The 25,037-nt window shown below is 40.5% G+C and overlaps 1 protein-coding gene across 1 annotated transcript in view; it reads right to left on the reverse strand.

Moving 5' to 3' along the window:
• Window positions 1-25,037, reverse strand: part of colgalt2 (collagen beta(1-O)galactosyltransferase 2) — a 29,940-nt gene that overhangs the window by 3,212 nt on the left and 1,691 nt on the right. The window contains 10 exon segments of the mRNA XM_034146669.1: window positions 692-898; window positions 1,829-1,956; window positions 2,117-2,249; window positions 2,760-2,866; window positions 3,373-3,446; window positions 3,907-4,026; window positions 5,244-5,448; window positions 6,101-6,235; window positions 6,904-7,021; window positions 7,136-7,246. Coding sequence (XP_034002560.1) covers window positions 692-898; window positions 1,829-1,956; window positions 2,117-2,249; window positions 2,760-2,866; window positions 3,373-3,446; window positions 3,907-4,026; window positions 5,244-5,448; window positions 6,101-6,235; window positions 6,904-7,021; window positions 7,136-7,246 — 1,338 coding nt within the window.

Here is a 25,037-nt window from a genome sequence, read left to right on the forward strand (position 1 = left end):
CGGCATTGTGTGTCCTGCGCAGGGTCCTGTACCCACTGAACCCCAAGAACAATCCAAGCCCTGTGTGTGAGGCAGCACAGGAAAAAGGGGGTGAAAGAAAAAAGGGAGAAAGAGGAACATAATCGGGGGGAAGGAAGGAAGGAAGAAAGTGGAGACATATAGGGAGCATAAATTGGAGTTGAACTGGACGGAGGTTGTGGTCTACCACACGAGAACAAACTAGAAAACTACACACTATCCAACTGTCTAAAATGTCTCCAAGAAACTGTTTGTGTCTATGTTGACATAATTACTCTATAGTAAGTCCTGCAGTTTTTATGAGCACGGCTTTTGCCCTCGAGTCTGTTTTTGAGCATGCAATGGATCAATGCACTGTGTTCTTTAAATACAGCTTTCACTTCAGCATCTTCATGTGTATTCTTAATGTAGACTGCTTGAGCTATTCTTATTCAGGAGTGCACCTGTAATCATATATTTGTGGTTCACAGTAAATATTTGCCTGTCTGTTCAGACCCTCTAAAAAGGTATTTGTCTGTTTGTCATTATACAGCAATACTTCTTTTAGTAGCCTCTGTGGTTTTTATGCAGTACACGCCTCAAATGTCTTTGTGTATTATTAGCATGTTCTTCATGTTGTGTTGTGCATGTATGCAGCACTGTCATTTCAAATCAAAGTGAAGTAAAGACTGACTTGGGGTGTTTGTTGAACATGACAGGGAGGTACTCGTCGACAGGCAGCATCTTCGACAAGGGTTTAGCATCCAGTAACTTCTTGGCTCCTTGCAGTGAGAGCGCGTAGCCGAGCGTCCAATAGGAGTAGTCGGCCTTCACCAGGTTGTTCACGCCGTCCACAGACTGCTCCGGCTGCTGCACCTGCATACGCTTACGGCCCACGTAGCTGGAGAGGATGGAGAGAAAGAGTGTGTTGATGAGGCTTCATGCTAATGGATGCAAACTTTTAGATTTAAGGCGAGACACTACATGCACTGATCAATGTTCATTAGGGTTAGGGTTTGTAAGTAATCAGCAGTGAAAGTGTCTATTAGTTCATTGTGTTATCCTGTTCACCTGTAGTGTCTTGCAAAAGGTATGGGATTTTCCAATACATATCCTTATAGCTTGTTTCTCAAAAAAAAGAATGTTCTCATAGTCTGAATATCAGAAATAATATAAAATCCTGAGACTATATGTCCACAAAATTAAAAGGTCCCCTATTATACTGTTTTTCATCAATATATTCCAGGTCTCAGATACAAAACATGTCTCTGAAGTGGCTCGAAATACCAAACAGATCATTGCAGCATCCCATAATCCTCTCTGTTTCAACCCTGTTTCAAAAGTGCTGATTCTGTGTCTGTTACTTTAGATGAAAATAAGGATCCACTCCAAATCGTTATGACATCATAAAGTGGCCAAAATCTGATCAGCTCATTTTCAGACAGGTTTTTATATAAATGGATCAGGACAAAAAGTGAGCGAATCTCTTTTCCTGAAACTTTCAGAATCTCTTTACACAGAGGGGACGCATGTTGATGTAGAAAAGACATGAAAAAGTGGATTTTGCATAATAGGTCCCCTTTAAATAAGAACTTTCAAATCTAGATTTATGTACAATCGTTACATTTAAGAAAAACTTTAAATCTGAAAACAATTATAGTTAGCAACAGGGAAAGTTTAATGTAGATATAGATTAGTTAGAATTTCATACCTTTTTCTAGTGTAACATTTGAAGGAAACAAAGTGTGTGTGTGTGTGTGCGTGCGTGCGTGCGTGCGTGCGTGCGTGCGTGCGTGCGTGCGTGTGCGCGTGCGTGCGTGCGTGCTCTTACATGAGGTCCCAGTCCAGCTGGGTTTTGTCTACGTCATCCATGATGGACTGGATTCGTCGTTTAAATCTAGGTTCAAACCTCACATCGTCCTCTAAAACAAGAACTTTTGGGATGCCCTTCTCCACCACCTGATGGACAGAAACACACATGCTCAAGTAAAAATACAATTTAAACAGCTGACGTTCTGCCAGCTGTGCAGATTGTCCGTTGTTTTACAGTACTTTTGTGATGATTGTGCTGACAGTCTCTTTATTGAACTACACAGCCCTTCTATATTAGGGTATTTACCTGCTTCCATATAGAGTAATGGCTGAGGAAGCACCCGATCTCCCCTCTGGTCAGGACTCGACCAGAGTAAGGGTCTTTGTAGCCCGGCATCATCTCTATTCCTAGCGCCTGAAGCTGGGATGAATTGAGAGCCCTTATAGACACAGAGAAGGGAAATGAATGAGTAGTAGTAGTTGAAAAAAGTGAAGTATTTCTTCACTTGTTATTATGTAGCTAGGTCTGTCATCATCCAAAACAGTGTCACAGCCAAAACACAACAAAGTCAAACACAGCAAGCTGCAACAAGCGTTACATTTTGTCAGACAAACAAAGGCTGGAAAAAGGATTAGGACATTCTCAGCGGTGGATTAAAGTAAAGCGCCAAGGAGGGAAAGTAAGTCAAGCCTATTGCTACAAACACCAAAGCTGTGTTTAGAGAGGATGTTTGGGTATGGATGTCAGAGGAAGTAACGACAGACGCATCACAGAAAAGTGGGACATCTCTTAACTGATGTTCAGGGAGTACATGATCTTACTTTTGTTCTGCAGACTAAACCTTAAAAGACTAAATCACAGAGATTGTAAGGATGATTTTTTTTCTGGATTCAATCAGACTTCAGGTCAGTTCATCGCGTGCGTGCAGGGCTGTGTGTTTGTGACCTACTTGCCGTCCACGGCTTCTTCCAGCACGGTGTGTAAACCCAGCGAAGACATTGTTTTCAACATCCTGGTTCTTCTGTCCAGCCGGCGCTTCAGGTTAACCAGGATAATCTAAACATGTATCAGGGAAAATGGAGACATGATCATGAGTTTGAGGTTAAAGCAAGGGCAAAAGAAGAAAAACAACACTTGGAAACACAAGAAAGGAGAAAAACAGCTTCCAAAACAGGAAGTGGGAGTTGCTGATTAACAGAAAAATATACAGAAAAACAGATGTTCCTCCAGGCAGAGCCAACACACTTGCTGGAGCTATTCATTGACTTGTCATATTAAATAAATTGATCATCATTCAAAGTTAGAATTGAAGTTGATTGTAGTAGTTGTTTATGCCTTTATTTAACCACTTAAAACCATTGTTCTTTGTATGTGGGTGTATGTTTGTATGGCTGTGCAAATGGACAAACAAAAACAATTAATGCCTGGACAATGGACTACATCCAGTGTAATATTCGCTATCTGGTGCCTCTGCAGTAGTTGTATTTAGAGTGTTGTGTTTTATTTGTTTGTCTGTGATTTAAGGACAAATAGACAATAGCACAACACTGCTTTTAACTCACTTTATCAAAGCCCATGGTGATCTGTGGCGACGGCTGAGAGTGCAGGTGCTCAGAGGGCTCAATGTCGTGGTCAACTGTTCACAGAGAGAGGAGAGAAGCAAAAGGTTAAAACAGCAAAAACAGGATTAGAAAATAAGTACATTTCCTCTGGATTAGGGTGGTTTATTTAATCTAAAAATCTGAGAGGAGAGGGGAGCCAAAAGAGTGGGAAAGTGAGGGCTGGGGATGGGAGTTGAATAAACAGAGAGAGAGAGAGAGAGAGAGAGAGAGAGAGAGAGAGAGAGAGAGAGAGAGAGAGAGAGAGAGAGAGAGAGAGAGAGAGAGAGAGAGAGAGAGAGAGAGAGATAATATGAAGGACGAGGATTAAAGCAGAGAAAGTTGACAGGATGTAATCAGGAAGGGTCGCAGAGGTCAAGAAGAAGAAGAAACAAACCTGAGAGGGGAAGTCATCGTGGAGTGACAGATGGTTAGGTCACAACAGCTGGAAAGAGTGTGTGTGTGTTGGTGTCGGTGTGCGAGTGTGTTTGTACTTGCTCAAAGCCTCCGTGATGGTGTGTATGAAACTCTCGCTCTCATCCTCCACACTCTGCTGTGCTTTGAGAGGGACGGGCAGCAGACCGTAGTGTTCTCTGTTACACACATACATCTGCACGCCTGCAAAACACACACATGTATACATTGTCCTGTAAATAAAACCCTTTGACCCAAACATTCAAATAAACATGCAAATGAGACCACCCCCAGTCGTAATACCTTGTCCCCTATGCGCTAGTGTCACACTAAAGCCTACATGCTTTTCAAGAAAATAAACACTGCCGCATTTAATCAAATGCTTGATGTTACTTCAAAGCATAAATATATTTGCATCTCATATTCCTTTTGAAGTATATAGAGCACATTGCATTGGGTTATTTGTGAAGAGATGAAAAATAACCGTGCAGGCTTCACACGAGACATTTGAGATTAACGAAATCATTGTTATCATTTATAAGTGTGTTGCAATAACTGTCATTATGTAAGAGGTGTCAAAAGGTGAATATACTGCATTTATTCCATTGTAAGAAATATCCATTAGGTTTTTGTAAACTTTAAATTGGGTTCTGTTTCATAGCTTAATTGTTTTATTTGAATGAAAATGACTAATTGGAATTGAAATGTTCATTATTTTTTACATGTGTAAATGTTTTCGGCAAAGTAAGTATGATATTAAAGTGACTTGTTAAACACAGTGAATGCTTCAATTAGAGTACTGAAATTAACCAATATAAGCTATACGCTATTGGTTGAAGACAAAGAAAGGCTGTAATGTGTTGACTTGAGAGATGATTTGTAATGCTTACCAGTCATTTGTAGACAGTCCGCATTCAAAAGTAAAATATTCCCACTTTAATGCTGCATATTTACGTGTACTTTTATGTATTGAATGTCATTGGAGAGAAGTAAGAAACTCTGCCTCAGTTTCTTTGAGGGTCTTTGTTTGTGTAAATCTGTTTCTGTTTGTGTGGATCCTTTAATGGCTTTACTTTTTTAGTTTGCAGGGGAAAGTCACACCCTGTTGAAAGATTTATGGTTGTGTTTGCTCCCTACGGATGATTACTCATGTCAAACATAGACATCTACAAACATTTGCATTGTTGCACACTTACAGATAAACACATGGTTTCATTTTCCTCCGCTTTAACTCATCTGCATAGTCTGCACATGAGCATTACACCAAATTAAAAAAAAGTCCTGAGCAGTACACCCATGCAAATGAAAGGTTGGAATACACCTCTAATTAATGAATTCATTAAGTCAATGACAGCCTTCAGTTCATCAAAGTCAAGCTGTCATGTGGTATTTAGAAGTTTGTTGTGAGTTTTCAAACGGACCTGCTTGACGAGCAGAGAAAGCAAACACCATGATGTCATCAAACGCCCAGCTGTAGTCGGCGTGGGGGGGGTAGAAAGTCAGATCCTTGCTGGACTCACGACGCAGGTCTATTAGGAAGGTGCTGTGCACCATGGGAACAGAGTAGCAGCCGAGACGCTTCCACTCCCTGATAGGCTGGTAGTCCGGGGTCCGCTTGTAGTATCCCTGAGAGGAGACATTTTATTTTATTTGTCATATTTTCTGTAGTTAATTGTTTGAATATTTGTATTTATTGTAAACATTTATTTTTATAATTTAATTTTACAATAGTTTTAAAATAGATTGATATGCTTCTTTTGATCATTGATGAATTCATGTATTTATGTCAGCTGGCAAAGGTGGAGCTAATTTAAATGACTATATATATATACTGCTGTAGGATATCGTCAACCATAATAACTCATTATAGTTATTAAATTGTTGATTTTAGTTTTTGCATCAACCAATATTATGAACCTGTAAAGTAACTAAAGCTGTCAGATAAATGTAGTGGATTAAAAAGTTAAATATTGGCAGCCGAAATTTAGTGGAATAGAAGTATAAAGTAGCATAAAATGGAAAAAAATCAGTTAAAGTACCTCAAAGTATTACCTAACTACAGAAGTTGAGTAAATGTGCTTCGTTACACTCCACCACTCAACAGCTGCAGTAGTGTTCAAAAGATTCAAATTCAAAGGTTTTATTGTCATATGCACAGAGCTGCAGTGTAGAAATGGCAATGAAATTCTTCTGACCTGACCTCCAACAATGTGTAATAAAATACAAAAATACAACAAAAAAAAGTAGTGCAAAAAGTCTATATACATGTAAACTGTACCTGTGGGGTGATGCCGCACCAGAAGTTGGAGTAGAGCGAGCGAGACTCTAACATGGGGGCAGCCAGCGTCAGGTTTTCAGCCATCATCAGGTTCAGCACATGGGGGTTTGTCAACAGGTTGTCACTGTCTACAAACTGGAGAGGGGAGAGGGTACGAGTGTACAAGTCATATCCAACACATCTGAAAAAACTGTGTTGTTTCAATCATGCTACACAATCACTGACTCCTTCATCAGCTGTTTGCATATGAGCTGATTAGTAATGTTCAACCAAAACAATGCAGGTGTAAAGTGTATGTGACCACTATAACAGGACACTTTTCACTGTTACTCTAATTACATTTGTTAGAAATCGCTGTTGTTATTAAATATACAAATCTTTAGACCCTCACGAGTGGGGTATTACATCATAGGACAAAACCAAATTCAAACCCCCGCCCCCGCAAACAAACCCCCTTTTCAGAACATCTATTCGGTTTGTATATTTGAAAAGGTTTGTGTTTGTTGCAATATAGGCTGTTAATTCATTATATTTAATCTAATTATATACCCAGGATGTAAATCGCATTGTTGACTATTTTATAAATAGGGAGGCTGTGGCTCAGTGGGTAGTGTGATGGACTTCGAATCAGGGGGTAGCAAGTTCGAGTCCCACTGCAGTCAGCATGTCATTGTGTCCCTGGGCAAGACACTTCACCCCAAATTGCTCCTGTGGGGATTGTCCACAGTACTGAATGTATGTAAGTCGCTTTGGATAAAAGCGTCTAACAAATGTAATAAATAAAAACAGCATCTAAGACTTACGAGTATGTAGTCAGCCCATCGTTCCCTGGCAGCCTTCAGCGCCGCCTGCCTCAGCTTCATCACATGGTTGAACCGTGACGGAGGCCAATGCTTCGGACCCCACTCATCTGTGTATGATCTGATGAAGATAAAAGGCGGTTGTCAAAATGTTACTAATTATATGAGATCAAATCCAGGACATGTTTGAAGTGCTGTGAACATTTGGTAATTAAAGTTGGAAGCTGTGACTCACTTTGGCTCGTCCATCGGTCGCCACTCCACGTAGTGATAGACACCCTGGGCTCTTTTCAGCCATTCTTTCAACATTGAAGTAGTGTTGTCCACATTATGGTCTGTTGCTGCCCTGGAACACCAAAGCAGAAAAGGCAGGACATTAATGAAATGAAGTGAACTCTTCAAACTACAATGCTGCCTGTTATACGCATCTGCTAAACACATGAGATGTTAACAGCTGACCGTGCGAAGAAACAAACATCTTTGCATGTCAGGGCTGTTTTCAGGGATAAGACACTAAAGAAATGAGAGCATGTGAAGCTGAACGCTGCAGACTGTCATTAGGTTGAGGGAAGAGGTGGTGACACTCGGCGACATGACATTCAGATAGCATGTCTGTCCTTCCACATTCGTCCAATTACTCTCTGATGTCACAAAAAGCAGCCTACCAAGCTTCCTTTCTGCCTTATCAACTGCACTGCCCCTCGGAGCACAGACAGTCTGAGGAGTGCAGACAGATGCTGCTGTGGGTAAAAATGTACTCAAGACAGGTATGCCAGACAGAGCTGTGGAGACGGGCTCAATAATAACTGAAGGTACCGTACATTTCCCTAAATCCAAGCAACTTGACACAGACATATTGCACAGACAACACATGCACAGACTCGCACACTCATACCAGTAAGCAAATGATGTCAGTGTAAAAGTTAGCACTGTTGCAGCTTCTTATTTGTCACTCCTGTGGTTTGCACTCTGTTGCTGTTTCTTCAGAGAGATTTCCACTTCAGCTCCCAGGGCTGACTCAGAGAACACACTGCGACTACTGTATGTGTGGTTAAGAGTGTGTGTGTGTGTTTGTCTTTATATTAATGTGTGCAAGATCATTTAAAACTGTAACTGTATCGCTGTGCACCTACCAACTCAACATGAGTTTTAGAAAAATAAATATACCTGTCTTTGCATTTAAATTGCCCTTTAAAGAGGAAAGGTCAACAGAAAGTGAGAGATAAACTTTACTTGAATGTGCGCACACACAGAGATGGAGTTTTCCACTGCTTGCTGTAATATTCCTCGCTGGACTCACTCCAAAATTACGCCCAATTTGAGTTAGCATGGCCACACACACACACACACACACACACACACACACACACACACACACACACACACACACACACACACACACACACACACACACACACACACACACACACACACACACACACACACACACACACACACACACACACACACACACACACACACACACACACACACACACACACACACACACACACACACACCCACACACACACACACACACACACACACACACACACACACACACACACACACACACACACACACACACACACACACACACACACACACACCACACACACACACACAGTCTTGATTTACGCACATTTAGCACAAATAGCAATACAGAAACACCTGTTATTATGCACACATATGCTTATGTTAATACACACAAACGCAAACATGCACAGTCTTGCTCTGCACACATGGATTAGTCAAAATGAGGCAGGGTACCCTTAGGTTTGGAATTTCAATTATCTTCAGACGGACTGATATCTCCTCACACATAACTAGCAGCTGGAGAGGGACCTGAGCCAGAAGGAGACACAGCACTCAATAATTGTAATAGTGTGTGTGTGTGTGTGTGTGTGTGTGTGTGTGTGGTTGTGCATGCCCATACTTGCAGACATGTGACACAACATAGCGATGTTCATTTTTTTATGTCCTTGGAATGTTGTTTTTACAGCGGTGACCGGTAATTTATCTGTTGCACAGATGGTAGTTTCCCATTTTAAATGTATCTGTTTCCGTGTGTGTAAAAGGTTGTGGGTATGCGAGTAAAAACTAAAAAATGTGTGAATACAAGCATGTGCATGTGTGTTTTAGTGCATAACTGCCCATGTGAGTAATACAGGAGGAGGTTCCCGCCTAAAGACTGGCTGTTTTTTGTTTATTGTGGGATAGAAACACACTGGAACAGCTGACTCATTGGTAATGAGTACATGTGCACACACATTTACACACTTTTTCAACCACTAAACTGCACATCGCTGAGGGAAATAAATGTGTTGCTACATGCAGTGTCCCAATGACAGACCTAGCTCCAGGGAGCGATTTAACTTAAGGGAACTTCTGGGATTTAAAGTAAACAATACCTGACACAGCATGTGGGAACATACATAATATATAAGACTCGAGCATGTATATGAATGGGATAGAGGGGAATTGGAAATAAAGAAAGTGGATGTGTGTGTGCAGTCTCTTTTTCTGTTCTGCTAAACATGAACTGAAAATGTGCAGAATTGCTATAAAATGTTATCACCAATAAACAAAGAGCTCATTAAAAACCTTTCCAAACTTTGAAAAGATCAGGCAAATATTATTTTCCACATATCACATTAAAAAGCTAATGATGCTTTCTCCTTTACTCATAAAATCAGTACGATTTTAAATCTGAAAGGAGTGTTTTTTTCAAATATTTTCAGGCTCTTGTTGGCAGGACGTATTCTTCCTGTTTTCTGTGAAGCAGTGGGTAAAGGTGGAAGACTGTCCACAAAAGAATATAATACTTTTATAACTTTTATGGCTAAAAAATAAATGTGGGAACAATTACTTCAAGAAATACGCAGATTTTCCAATAAAACATGACCCTATCTGTGTTGTGTTTGGATTAAAGCAATTCTAAATATATGTTCAACATCACAACTTCTGCAGTATGATCAACGTTGCATCTGCTGAGAATGATGCATCACGTTAGTATTCCTCCCACTGCTTCAGGTTTGAGCCTTTCATTTCTATAAGGGATCCTCCCCTCAATCTCATTTCATTTCAGACACGTTTGTTCTCATTCAGGGAGGGTTCTCAACTTCCTCTACCTTCAGGCAAGATATCTCGCTGCAGCTGGAGTGTTCTGTGACCTCTGAGCAAAAGAGTCTTCGCAGTCCCTGCCAAATCCTTCCAGCTTTGCGATACTGATGTCTCTGAAACTGTAGCATTCTGAATATTTTATCCAACTTAATATTCCTGCATGTCTGTGATACTATTAAAATGAAGAAATTAGGACTACGGTATGCATCTCTGCACAAAGACACACTAATAAAAAGTGCCTCCACACCTCTCTTTCTCTCCTCATTCCTGTTTTGAAGTCTACAGTAAATTGCAGCCTCATTATTCTGCTGCCTGCAGATCTGAGTTTGGGCTCCCTCTCCCTTTTTCAGTCTTTATGAGCAGCATCTGGACACCACATGCCTCACCTACACACCCACCACTCCCTCTCTCTCTCTCGCTTCATAGACATCCCTTTATTCTTCCAAAGTACCGGATCTCTGTCCTTTCACCTACTTATCAATCCCTCCTGTCATCTCTGGTTCCCCTTGATCAAAGCATCAACATGCACCGGTCCTTAATCAGTGCTGCTGCACCAGCTAGCGTAGACTATTATCCCCGATATTTGAAAGGGACATTTGAAGATAAAACATGTAGCTTGTTGATAAGACATTTCCAAATGAGCCCATACTAAGCCGATTCATTACATTACATTATTACATTACATGTCACTTGTTAGACGCTTTTATCCAAAGCGACTTACATGCTCAATACTGTGGGCAATCCCCACAGGAGCAATTTGGGGTGAAGTGTCTTGCCCAGGGACACAACGACATGCAGTGGGGTTTGAACCTGTGATCCCCTGATCCGAACACCAACGCACTAACCACTGCACCACACGCCTCCATGATTCAGATGCTGGATTGCATGACATCCTTTTGTCAGGTTTTTCTGTAGCGATCATGGAGTTACACAAAGAGGTTGGTCACTTCTGCACCTCAGTCATGTGATTATCAGCCTGCTTCACGCTCTCTGGCTCTCCCCCTCCCACTGTTTAAGGTTATCCTCTGCAGGAGTGTGTCAGATAACAGGGAGTGTGTCGAGAAGGAGTGAAGGCCACCTGGCCTTAAGCACAGAGGTTTGTCTCAGACTGGCCCTGCTGAAGGTAAACATGTGTCTGAAAGGATCCAGCAGGAACGTTGTTAAATAAACGATCTAATATCGCTGCCAATAATGACCGGGTGCTGCATGTAATTAAAAAGCAAGAATGGCTCTTTCAGACCAGAGCGTCTTTCAAACATAACAACTATGCCAGTGTGTGTGTGTGTGTGTGTGTGTGTGTGTGTGTGTGTGTGTGTGTGTGTGTGTGTGTGTGTGTGTGTGTGTGTGTGTGTGTGTGTGTGTGTGTGTGTGTGTGTGTGTGTGTGTGTGTGCGACGTGGCTAAAGGCCTCTTGATGGCCTGGCGGGGCAAAGAAGAAAGAGGAGGGGAGAGAGAAATTCCTCATGAGTCTCAGGGTCAACAAAAGTAGCCGAGGCCGGTGGACTAGCACCGAAGTGTAAAATGTAGTATTCATATTCAAGCCTGGGAAGAAATATTCATCATGGTTGGATAAGAGAGCCAGTGTTGACTGTATGAGAAGCCTGCCTCCAGTGTTGGATCGCTAACCACCACCCTGACCTCTACATCATTACATTTAGCTGAACGTTTGCATTGGAGGTGTGTAATTTCGAGAACCTGGGCTGAAACAAAAGATGCTGTAATTGTATCTGAAGAGACAAGAAGGCACAGAATCATTTTAATTGAGTGTATCATGATAAATGGAAACAGGCCTCCAGGATGCTAGTCATTAATTCCAAAAAACACCAATATTTCTCGGTTTCTCTGGTTTGTTTTTGCAAACCATCCCTTCCCATAAACTTTTCAGTGCACACAGTTAAGTCTAGCTTTTCTGAGCTCTGGGGAAGTTTCCAAGTATTACATTTGCATTGTTTAAACATTTAAAATACAAAGATGAAATCAACCTGTTCACGTTCCGAGGTGTCCTCTTAACCATTTAACAGTTCTCTTGTACATTGTCGACTTTCTAGTTAATAATTTGCTGGTGCAAGAAATCTTTAGTTGCAATACCGCCTTTAGACATATTGTCTCTTAACTGTAATACATTCTTGCCCTCCTCCCATCCCTCCCAACACTAAGAAAGGTTGAACCTTTTTGGTATCAGGAGGAAAAGGTGTTGACGGGTTATTACTATATGCTGATGATATACTTTCGTATGTCTTAAATCTACCTTTGTTTCCTGTAGTTCTGGACACTCCCTAAAATAAACTGAGTCATCATAGGAGCAAGCCTGTGGCAGTTAGTCCTATAAATGCTGTGGATTTGAGTTGGGCAGATGAGAAAAATATCATGTATCAGGCCTTCTACTGAGTGCTCACTGTTCATGAAAAACATTGCTCCAAACACTTTACCTGCCTCTTTCATCCTCTCTCTCTCCATATGAGAGTGCTTATACCAAGATGCCATCGTGTTTCACTGTTTGCCAACTCTACTACATGTTGTGCTGCCAAGCTCTGACAATAGTGCTGGAAAAACATGGGGCACCGAGCAAGAATTTAGAGTATGGAGTAGGGAGCCAAGAACGACCATTTTCAAAACATGAGAGTAAGAGAAGTAGAGCTTGGAAAAAGGCTCAATGAATAAAGAGTAAACTCTCTTTGTTTACGGACACTTGATTGAAAAGATATGTGCGGTCTACAGAGAAAGCGTTCCCATGAAAACCAGGATCAGCTGGACCTCTTCAGCTTTAGATATAGTTTGCTGGTTCTGGCTCAATGAGGACTAGAATAAAGATTAGGCTCTGAAGTCACTGTGTTTGGAAAATTGACAATGGGCCATTTAGTAATTTTTCTTAATCACTCACACCTCATTATTACGTGTGAGGTTTCTTTGTTTCCACTGATATCCTGCAGCTAAATGAGTAGCATAGGAAATATTCTCGAGTTAGACTGAACGCCAATTCCAGGCTGATGTATCACCAACTATAACAGCCATGTGCTTCATATCCTAACACAACACATAAATGAGACACTGCTGCAGTGCATGACATGTTCCCTTCATTGCGATTGTGATGGCCACAGCCACTCATGGTAAAGCAATTACACCGAACCCTCACCTCCAGTTTTACCTAATTTCCGTTGCAGTCAACTACACCAACAATTAAAACCACACATTTCATTCAAATATCAAACACTATTTGCTTTAAACCTGACATTATTTCATTGATTTGCACAGAATTTAGGATACTTAACAGAGTAATTTGTCTTTGAGTTGACTCGGCTGTTTGGGGGAAGTACGTTCCTGGTTCAGAAAAGAGTGCTGAAGACTCCTAAATACTGCAAGCAGCCAATTGGGTAACCTGTTTAGTCGCTGGTATATTTATTATATATATCTTTAGGTCAAGTTATTGAAGATTCCTGGTTTATAAAGTTTCTTTTTTTGTTTTTGGGTAAATAAAAGCCCGATTTATTAAAACAACTCCTGTGTCCTGTCACCTCACTGCTTGGTCACCAACAGCTATAAACACAGGTAGTTTATTTTTGAGTTATTTACATTCACTGTCCTGCAGCTGTAAATACGCACTAGACCACCCAATATGTATAAATCCACAGCTGAAAATAGTCCACAACAGATGCACTTTTGACTTCTGTTGGAGTAAAATTAGCTTAAAACTATAGTGCCCATCTGTTTTGGGAACTCATTGAGCTTTTTTGAACTGAACCTATATAATGTTTCAGCTGTTTTGAAATATGTACTTCTTCAGTAGAAACATATTGGATTGGTAAGTGGAGGAGGGAAAGATGGAGTAGTATAGTAATATAATAAATGATTGAGAAGTGGAATAATGCATTGGTGATTTTGAGTCTTTCATGGAAATTGTTGACAATAAGAAAAATAGGATTTGATCCTTTTTAAATTATAGTAATTTGCTTCATATAAACTGACACAATGTGGCACTCTCACATCATCATTGGGGAAATTTCACTGCCCAAAGCGGCAAAAGTTTGAAAGGAAGGGAACGTACTCCAGATGTAGTTGCATCACTCTGTAAAAATGATGGCTAACTTTCTCACTGCAGGGAAGAGTGGCCACATGTTCAGACTATGTTATTTGAAGCCAACTGAGACTCAACTCACGTCTGTAAATAAGCAGATGGTGGTGATACCAAATCTTCCAATATCATGAGGATAAAGGTGGCTATCTTATTTTATCTAAAGATACAAGCATCTGCCTCTGCTCCACTTAAATTGTGTCTTCATGGGCTGCTTATCTGGGAAATGTTACCCAGCATATGAGGAGATTATGTCTGAGAAAATATTAAAACAGCTTTCCAGTTTCCCACAGATTGGATTTGAGTGCAGAATAGGACTCCTCAGGTGATACTGATTGGGAGGGCAGGGATAATTGTGGCCTGTAACATATGGAGGTTCTGGCTCACTGTGGGCCGTGTGAGGGAACTGGGAAAGGGAATACGGAAAAACATTGGCTTTGCCAGAGGAGCATGGCAAAAACCCATATGTCTTGTGTGTGCAATAGCATTAAATCGCAAACAGACTATGTAGAGAGAGACACACATGCACATTTATATTGCACCAGAACAAGGAAGGTAATCAAACACTTATTTTACCATAGAGTGCCAGAATGTGATCTAATAAGTATTGACACACAACAAAAGCATATGCTGCTAATCATTCACAAATGCCCAAATACAACACAATAGACTACCCCAATCTGATCATTTTGTCCTAATACATTTTTGATTAACTGCTCTCTTAAAGTTCAAATTCCCTCTGTGAGAAAACCAGGAACGTGTGTTTCACCGGTGTGTTCCCACAGAGGAATTGAGCCTGAGGTTACACACCTGGCGTGAAGCAACTCCCACAGCTGATAACCTTTTTAAGTCTGCTTGATTCTTTCCATTTTCTATCTCGACACTGGCTTCTTAAAACCTGATCAAACAATCATCTGCCTCCACATAAACTCTGCCAGGCAGGACCAGGAAAGAAGAACAGGGACCTCTTGTATACTCAAGCTAACATCCACATGCATATTAATGTATAAAATAGACAAATGTGAGACAACAGACAGGATCTCTTCTCAACAAAATAAGAGAACAATAGATCGGGAAAAAAAGCTGCAAGTTAGCATAAAAAAACGGCATACATTGTGTAAAGTTGTAAAGAGATGTACAGATAACCTCGCCATCATAACTGGATGCTGTAAAGTGAATATTTCAGATGGTTCTGTACTGATTTAGAGTAAAGAAGTGCTATTTTGTTCATTCATGCACAATACATTTGCTATGGCCATCTATGTTGGAAAACTCATCCTAATGTTAAGCTAATGTAATGCCATGCACTCATGTCATAACTAAAATGTGTCTTTATCTTTCAAATTTACCACATTTTTCATACTTAAACCACAACATAATAATGCATTTTAACACTTTAAATGTGGCACTTGCTGCAAGAAGTACAGGTACTGCAAGGCACAACACTGCAGTCCATAAATCATAGTCAAAGGAAAAAAACTATACTCAGCATTCAAGTCCAATTTTGTTATGTTTTTTTACTGTGCAACTTAGTGCAGCATATTGTTGTGTTTATGTTGTGTTAAATGACATAGGGGCAAATAGCTTCCATCAAATGCTGGAGTGAATCTGGATATCAAATAATCTCCCATCAATCTCATCATGACATGATACAGTTTACACAGGATACAATTACATTAAACTGTTGAAAAGTCATAATTTATAGGGTCACATCATACCTTGGGATCAGGGTTAATAGTGGTATTGCGAGCATTTCTACAGTAATATATATAGTTGGTTATAAAAAGTTGACAAGTGGAGAATTAATACATTCCCATCTCTGTATTGTCTATCATTATAGAGTACTAAAGTAGTCATACATATGGATAATTGGTGGTATGATAAATGAGAAAATAAAAACATGGCATTATAGAAGGTGCTTGTGCGTAAAAGGCTGGTGATGTCAGTGCATTAACATCCTCTTTATGGCTTAGTCGTCTCTGACAAGTCCACAAATCATCATCTTGACACCCAGCACACCACCTGGGAAAGCACTTGATGCATGAACAGAGCGAGCCAGCAGCGAGAAGTGTGAGGAGCAAAACAATAATCAGCTGGCCTAAACTTGCAGAGTGATTTGTATGCATTACGCACGTTAAGACAAACACACAGTTCACTGCTTGTGAAATTCGCTATGACTGCCTTTGAATCTGCTTACGGGAAAAAAAACTCCTGGCAGCATGGAGAAATATTCACCTGTTAGCTGGTAAAAGATAAAAGCTGCTGGATTTTCAACTTTACTTCTCATCCATGAAGAGTTTAGTTAAGTACTGTGAGGTAGAAAATAGCCTTTCTCCATATTCTTTTTGTCCCTTTACGCTATTATGTTTTTTTGTTGTCTTGACAATTCTGGGAGGTTTTGGGAAAGTAAGGTTAGTTTTCCTGCTTAGGGTTAAGGCCCTGACACACCAAACTGACACCAAAGAACACGTCCCGACGGACCCGACTGTTGTGTTGCCTCATGTCTCCTGCGTCTTGGCCAAAAAGTCGCACTGGAACACACCGCAAAGACTTCAGCCGACTGCCAAGTAGCACGTACGCACTGCGCATGCGTGAGTGGCAATAACTCTCCTTACCAGCAGGCGGCGGTGGTGTGTATTCAAAAGAGGCAACCGGAAGACAGACTTGCGTGATACATTGGCCATTTCTCAATCGTGAGGATATTGGCTTCCAAGCCAATATTTCAAGGATGCTACGTCATCCAGTGCCGCCGAAGGACTGTTCCAATCTCCAGTATACTTGGAATTCCACCGAGGCCGCGTCCTTGGTTTGGGGGAAATTTCGAGGCTGCACATGGGTAGACTTCGCGTCCTTAAAATCCCCACAATGCTTTGCGCATGGACCAATTTCCCCAAATCTGTGGCGGAAGATGTAAGGCGGGGCCTCTCATATGACGCACACCTGCACACTTGCTAGCCTGTTCCACTCTTTGTTTTCCGAATGCCAGGAAGTATTCTTGCCTTGCTTCTGAAGCAAGATGCTCGGCTCGGCTGTGCTACCAAGCCAGCATCCTCGCGATTGAGAAACGGCCATTTACATTAAAGCAAAGAAGAAGAAGAAGACTGCGAAGTCCCTCCCTTTCCGGTGGAACTCATGGGACCTTATTTCGAAAAAATTATGCATTGAAGTCAATGGCGAGAGAAAACGTATCTTTCGATCCCTTTTCAAGTGTGCCATGATTTACACATAGATGTTTGTCAATCTTAAAAAATAATTTCCATGTAAAAAAGGTCAGTTTGTCGTAAAACTGTTGAAATATAAGACTATGAAAAATACGCAACTAGAAAGACTACAAATCCCAGAGTGGCGTAAGTGATGTCATAACTGATGTCATCATTGTTTTCCTCCACTAAATATAAGAGATAAGATAAGATAACTCTAACAAGATGCTTTGTACCAGGTTGCAATCATACCAGCAACGGGTCTTGCTCGTTCTTTCGCTTCCCATCTGATGAAAGGCCCAGGAGTGGCTGGATCAAGTTAGCTAACTAGCTAGTAGCAAGCACGTTAGTTAGCATTACAGCATTAGCCTTATCATTTGTATTAGCCTTAACCATGGGGCGGTGCTGAGGGGGCTGCAGCACCCCCATCTGCGAGGCTCCACTAGCACCCGAAACACAGTTTCCCCGCTGCGAGGCTCCACTAGCACCAAACAGTCTCTTGCAACACAGTCTCACGGCATTTCGTGTTATAGTCACGAAATTAATCTATTGATTCGTGTTCACCAACACGATTTCGCCTTTTTTTTCGTGTCACACAGAACGATTTTAAAAGCAATGTAAATAATAACAAATTAGAAGGAAAAACAGATAAAAAAAATACAGATTTCAGTATTCTGACACAGAAGGATTTTAGAGGTAATGTATTTCTATTGGTAGTATGTTTCGTGCCTGCACCAAATAATAACAAATTAGAAGGAAAAAAAGATGACAAAAAATACAGATTTCAGTATTCTGAGGCTCTGAGCCCCATTTCTTTTCCTCGCGGACGGCAAAAGAACTCAGACATTATACAATTTAAAATAATAGGGATAGGGTTAGGCTTAGGGTAAGATATTGAGTAAGAAAATGTTTTTATGAACCACACAGCTTCTGGTATTCCAAGACCCGACCGGACAAAAAGACGTGGTGCAGGCACGAAACATACTACCAATAGAAATACATTGCTTTTAAAATCGTTCCGTGTGAGACGAAAAAAATGCGAAAATCGTGTTGGTGAACACGAATCAATAGATTAAATTAATTTCGTGACTATAACATCAAATGCCGTGAAACTTGGTTGTTCATTGAGCGGTTTCACACAAAAAAAGTCTTACTTCACAGTTTTACAGCAAAAAATAAATGTTAACTTGCAAAATTATCTTTTAAATTGACAAACATCATATGTGTAATTCGTGGCACAATTCAAACGGGATCGAAAGATAACTTTTCTCTCTCCATTGACTTCAATACATAATTTTTCCGAAATAAGGTCCCATGGAGGTCCACCGGAAAGGGAGGGACTGCGCCTCTCTATATACAAACTTCAGCTCTCTCAAGCAGAATGAAACTATTTAAGCATTGTGGCTGGCAACCTTAATTGATTGATTGATTGAAAAGTTTATTAACAGCTTGTATATTGGGTACAGTACAGTACAGCTCAAAACATACAATTGTTAAGGGGATGCAGACCAGAGAAAGACTTTCGTCTTGTTTACATCAGGGTCCCCCATTTCCAATTCATCATAAAGTACTGCTGCTACCACATTCCATGCATCAGTAATTATAATCCAAGATTATATTAATATACAACATCATAACACTGACAGGCAAATGATGTGTCATCATGTAGCCTACTGTATCTTCTGACTTTTATTGTAGTAAGCTATAGCTAATTTTATCCTCATTCTAATGTGGTGTTATCTAATGACTGCAGGGTCGGCTCTAGAATAAATCGAGTGGGGGGGCAATAATTTACCACGGGGGGGCACACACTGCCGTCAACAACCAACACACAAACACCAACGCAACTTCAATTTCAAAACATGCTGTAAAGTCTCTTGTTTTCACACACAGGGGTGTGGTGCTATTTTCTAGCGCACCTATGACTTGTGCATACATGCACGGTTGTGGCACGACCACCAAAACAGAAACATAGAAGTAGAGGTATTTATATGGACATATAACAAGTGTGCATATGTAGGCTATTTAGTATCCTATCCATGTGAACATGTTTTAGGTGGGTGATGGACCTAACATCCTCTAGGGGGGTCCGGGGGCATGCTCCCCTGGGAAGATTTTTTTTTAAAATAACCGTCGGCCTAAAAGACACGACGGTGCGGGACACACCAATCTGAGTAGGGCGACAGGACGCTCATCGACAGCCAGACATCTATCGACGGCCGAAATCGGCTTGGTGTGTCAGGGCCTTTAGATAAAAAGACCCACCCCCCTCAGGTTAGCTTAGCTTAGCACAATTAATGGAGCCTACACTTGATTTCTTGCAGCCTCTACTCCTCTACAAAACCGAAAATTAATAGATTTACACTTGTGTTGTAATTATTAATTATACAAGATTTAACCTGTTATTTAGTGAGATTTAAAAGTGCTGGTAGGCAGACTGTTTTATATATGGAGAGAGCCAGGCTAGCCGTTTCTCCCTGTTTCCACACTTATTGCTAAGCTAAGCTAACATGCGGTTGGCTATAGCCACTTTTGGCAGACAACAACGTTTAAAGGGTCCTAACTCATGGCAAATACTAGTTCCTGTTGCAACTCAGTCACATTGAGTATGTCTGTCGCTCAACTTGAAAGCAAAGTTTCTTGAGCTTTCATTGGCTAAATGATTAGCCTTTGTGTAGAACTACAGTAGGCCTACATGAATGCTTTACAGTTCACCGCTGTCCAGTTAGCAGAGAAGAACAAAGGGAAAAAGAAGAGTACTGGTGGTCGAGCTTCTGTGGGAATGTGGATTAACCAACCTGCTGAATGCCGGGTAATCTCCAAACATTGTTGACTGCCACCCTCTCTCCACCCGACCATCCCCCTCTTTCTGTAATTCCCTGCATTCTTTCATTCTTTAACAGCAGTGTGAGAGTCTTTTCCCCACTCTGCCACTTCTCTGTCAGACCTGCACCCACTTGCAGAGGGAAAACTTCTAAAGGCAAATGTTTCTGACCATCCCAACTGTCAGAGGCTGAAGAAACAGGGCGGAGAAGACCTGACATGGGTGATTGGAGTAGATTATCCTGTGAACAGGCTCTATCTGGAAACTTTGGTCTTCCCAAATATCATCAGACCGGCCAAAGCCTGTCACATTTTTTGGAAACATGCAGGATTTTGTCATCTGGCTGGGTTGTTAGATTGAAACTGACAACACCTGCTCCCATGGAGATGTTCCACTTCTTACGTTCATTGAAGAACGCAGTATTTATTTATGCAAAACTTGTATCAAATGGTACTACACTGTGCAAACCCTATCAGATGGCTGTAAAACTACACATTCAGTGAAATAAGCTGTGTATGAGTGATTCTACAATTTAGGGTACATTCCATGTCCATTGATGTCCATTGATGATAATTATAATTATTCTAAGTATATTCTTCAAAAATATCATATTTTGCCTATTATTGGAAAGCATGTTATAATATCACACAAACATTATGTGTATCCTATGCTTTATTTAGCTTGAAATGTGTCATGATGTTCTTAAATTGTCAATTTTTGCTCTGTCCGTTTTTCAGTTGAGGGTGTCTTGGTTTCAAAATAATGAATAAAAACCATTAAAGTAAATAAAAAAAAGTATTCATTTATTTTAAAAGTCTAAATACTAAAGAATAATAACATCTTTTTAATTGGTTTCCTCCTTTAAATAATTTAAATATCTTAATATATGAATGTCCGCAAAAGTTCTGTCAACTATGTTACTAATGCCCCTTTCACACCAACGCAACTCCGGTTCAAGCTCCGTGCTAGAGCTTTTCTGGTTCAGAACCGGTTCTTCGGTTTAGCGCCGGCTCTTTTCACACCGCTCAGAGCCCGACTGGTGCTGCCGCTGCTGCGTCATGACGTCACAGTTTACGTCGCTGAGTTTCTCCCCAACGCCGGAGCTCACCTCACAACAACAACGGGCCGGGGACTGCGTTGCTTTTAATCATACGAAGCCAGATTAAATTAAATAACGACTTCTCCAACCTTATACTTTTCTCCAGAGTGCCGTGGTTCATTGTTTATTAATGTGTTTCAGCGGCATTTACCGACCGCTGCAGTGCTGGCCGGCTGCTCTTCCACGAGTGTATTCTCCCGTTAGCTCCGGGTTAGCTCACACGGCTCTAAAGTATTCACTGTCTGACTGTCACACAAGCAGCTGATACATATCCCCAGTTCCCCTTAAGTGAATGTGTGTCAGTCTGAATTGACGCTGTTTGGTGTCAGTCTGAATTGACGCTGTTTGGCATCACAACGCTGTTATGAAAGTTTCTCTGGTATAACATGGGTGATGTTAGCATAGCAACCGAAGCTAAACTGACTACTTGCTAAGCAGTTTTCTACAGGCACTTTTTACCGACGTATTTTTCATTATGATTCTACTTGTGATAGTCGGACATGACAACCTGTGCAGCCCATGTATTGATTCCATCCGATAGCTGCTATAATAACAAACAAAACGTCTGCCTGCTCTCCACAATGATCAATAACAGCGAACGGATGGTCAAAGTAAGGTACAAATAAACAGAATCACACGAAGCCTGGTTAGTGTTGCCTGACTTTATAAAGTGTGTTTTTTTTAACAAGTGTGTGGTTGCGTTCTAGTCACTTTGCTCAGCACTACTGCTTGTTACAACCTTTATTTGCCGTACTCGCCTTAACTGTTAGCTCAGGTTAATCTCGCCCCCCTCCGACGTAAGCGTGACGTATGCGGTTCTTGCTTCTAGACGGACAACTTTTTGGTGCTCGAAACGAACCGGATTCCGGAGCTATGACGCTGCTCTGCTGCGGTGTGAACAGGAAAACCCGGTGCTTTTCAAGCACCAGCACCGAACCGGCCCTGAAACACCGTTGGTGTGAAAGGGGTATAAGAGAACTCCCCCCTTTAACTCAAAAATGGTTTGTCCCAATACCATGTCACCAGCATCACATGATGCCATGTTCCTCTTTGGCAGACATTTTGAACACACTGTGGTGATTGTCCTCTAATTTTTTACAATATTTTATGTATAATAGCACATGGTCAATTAATATACTCATTGACAATCAACAATGTTACGTACATTGTTATGGTTTACAATTGTTTAATGATTTTAATTCAATTAAATGACATGTGGTCATCCAAGCAAGGCCTACCATTGAAATGATGGGTCAAAATAGGGAAATTGTCAACTAAGTTACCTGTCAACTGAGTTACCCAGTACTGTAATAACTGTAGTAACTTAGTTGACAGGTAACCTAGTTGACAATTTGTAGGACATGTAGACGTCATTACACATCATTATCAATGGAATTTTGCACTTCTGCCTTGAAATTAACATAGTGCTGATGGTTAATAATGTGTCCAGTCAACTATGTTATTTGCGTCAAATGTTTGACTTTCATTGTCAACTATGTTGCACCTCATTTTTTCAAATTTAAAATATCTAAAATAGTGCTTCTGATATCCTTTATAGTATAATGTATATCTACACAGGTTGGAGTTTTACATGACATCTCTTAAAACTATCAAAATGACCTGTATGGTAGTTTTATAATACAAAATATCCCTAAACTTAATGACAGTGCTGAACATATCACATGAAAAAACAAAACTTTAATACAATTATTTTTTAAACTTTAAAAAATCTTTGGATATATGGTAGAATAGACTCAAGAGCCTTTCAAATGTGATTTTACTTGAAGTGCAGGACTTAATCAAATGATTGTAATGACATCAAGTTTGTCCGTAACATAGTTGACAAACTGAGTAGTGAAAACATCCTTTCCCTTAAAATAAAATAAAATAAAAAAATGTTTAAGCTTTGCAACTAGTGGATATGTTACACTGAGGAATATATTAACTTGAACCACTGATTGTTCTATTGAGAAAGAACACTTTCTTTGTACTGTTTTGTTGATGTGAAATGCACCCTAAATTATAGAATCACTCGTATAATTGTAGGTTAATTTTCTCGGATCAGTATATAAATTCAAAGACTGAAAAACATTCTTTATATTTCAACTGTAATGTACAGATCATCTACAGTCTCTTACAGTTCATGTGATCTTCTTGTGTGTACAAGGTATATCTCGAGGGAAGAAGTAATTATCTTGTGTGCAAAAGATAAAGAAAATATTACCTAGAGGCACTCAAGTGCTGTAAGGTGATATTCTTTGAGCTTGTGAGCACAAGATAATATAATTTGTTCTAATAAGATCCTTAACTTGTGTGCACAAGAAGTCCTATTGGGAATGATGAAGCTCCGTAGCTCTGTATGCATGTATAATCACACAGATGCACCACAAAGAAAAGACTACATCTTCATGGTCCCATTGGAGAACATGGAGAAGTTAAAAAGGGAGCTGGGGTCCTGTGGCTGCAACACAATTAAGTCTCTCTCGTCTTTTATCACCACCCTGATCATTATGTTTAATCATCTACATCCTCTACTCCTCCTTGCTCTGTCTCCTTTGGATTGCATGTTTGAAATGAGTTGTTTGGAGCAATACAATCCTCTGTTCTGTTCAGGCCTGAAGCTCCAGAGAGGAACTAAAGGGAAGAACATTTTGTCCCCATACAGAAACTGTAGACACAAATCCAGACATTGTTGGTTTTATCCGTTTCTTCGCGATAGTTTCCCCATACTTTCCATCAGTCTGTCCAGACAAGCTGTTGATAGAAGTGGATAAACCCTGCTTCACGGGCAAAGATGATGTCTCATGTAGCCGCAAAGTTCTTGGCTTGAGTCCAGATGGAGAACCCCGCCTGCACGTCATCCCCCACTTTCTATTTGCCAAGCTTCTGAATTGAGACAAACATGCCTTAAAAGTACATTTCAGTAGGAATTGAATCTTGAAGTTAAATATAACTGGATTAGCTTAACCCCTTTCCTACCTCTCTTTAGACACAACACGTGGGTTTTTAAACTGTGCTCTGTAAATCACCAAAATGCTGTATTGTGGATTTAAAGATTTAATGAGAGTTGAATTACAATTTGGCATTTATGGGTGGTTCAGCTTTGCGTGTTGGGTGGTAATGATGTTGACAAAAAGAAACAAAGAGCTAAAGAACTTAACACACTTAGCCACAAAATGCCAATAAAGTTTTTCATGCTGATAAAAATCCTCACTGTTACATTGCTTAAGATGTATTAAGTATTTATTTATTTTCTACCGATGTACAGCTGCCATCAGAGCCACAAACAGCGCCACAATTAAGTAGTTCTTAGTTTCTTCTGATCATTAAAAGCCTTCTTGAAAGACCCTCATACTTCACACTCTATGTTCTTCGTGTGCAGAAAGGCTCATAAGTGTTCACTAATAATCTTACTGCATTGGAAGCATAATGCGTTATAAACTCTTATGTAAACATCGGAATACTTTATAACAGTTGGGCCACAGTAGTGGAAAGTATATAGGCTTTGACGTGGCTGCTGAAATAAAATTAATTGCCTGAGTGAGTATAACAGTGTGGTGTCAGAGGCTGATTACTGAGGCCTTATGTGTGTGTTTATGTGTCCATGATAAATGTCTCTGCCATGGATACTTTGCAATTAAAACAAAAAATACCCTGACTGATCTGCTTTAGATGTACAGTGTGTTTTTATTTCTGGCAGCACTGACTGCAGGGCGGGGAGATAAGTCTCATAACTGATGGGGCTCTTCCTCTGAAAGTGAAACCACCTTAAGAAGCCAATTTTCTCCACAAAGAACGCCCCACCTCTGGATTGAATTTCTCC

The sequence above is a fragment of the Trematomus bernacchii genome, unplaced genomic scaffold (assembly GCF_902827165.1).
Source record: "Trematomus bernacchii unplaced genomic scaffold, fTreBer1.1, whole genome shotgun sequence".
Lineage (NCBI taxonomy): Eukaryota > Metazoa > Chordata > Actinopteri > Perciformes > Nototheniidae > Trematomus > Trematomus bernacchii.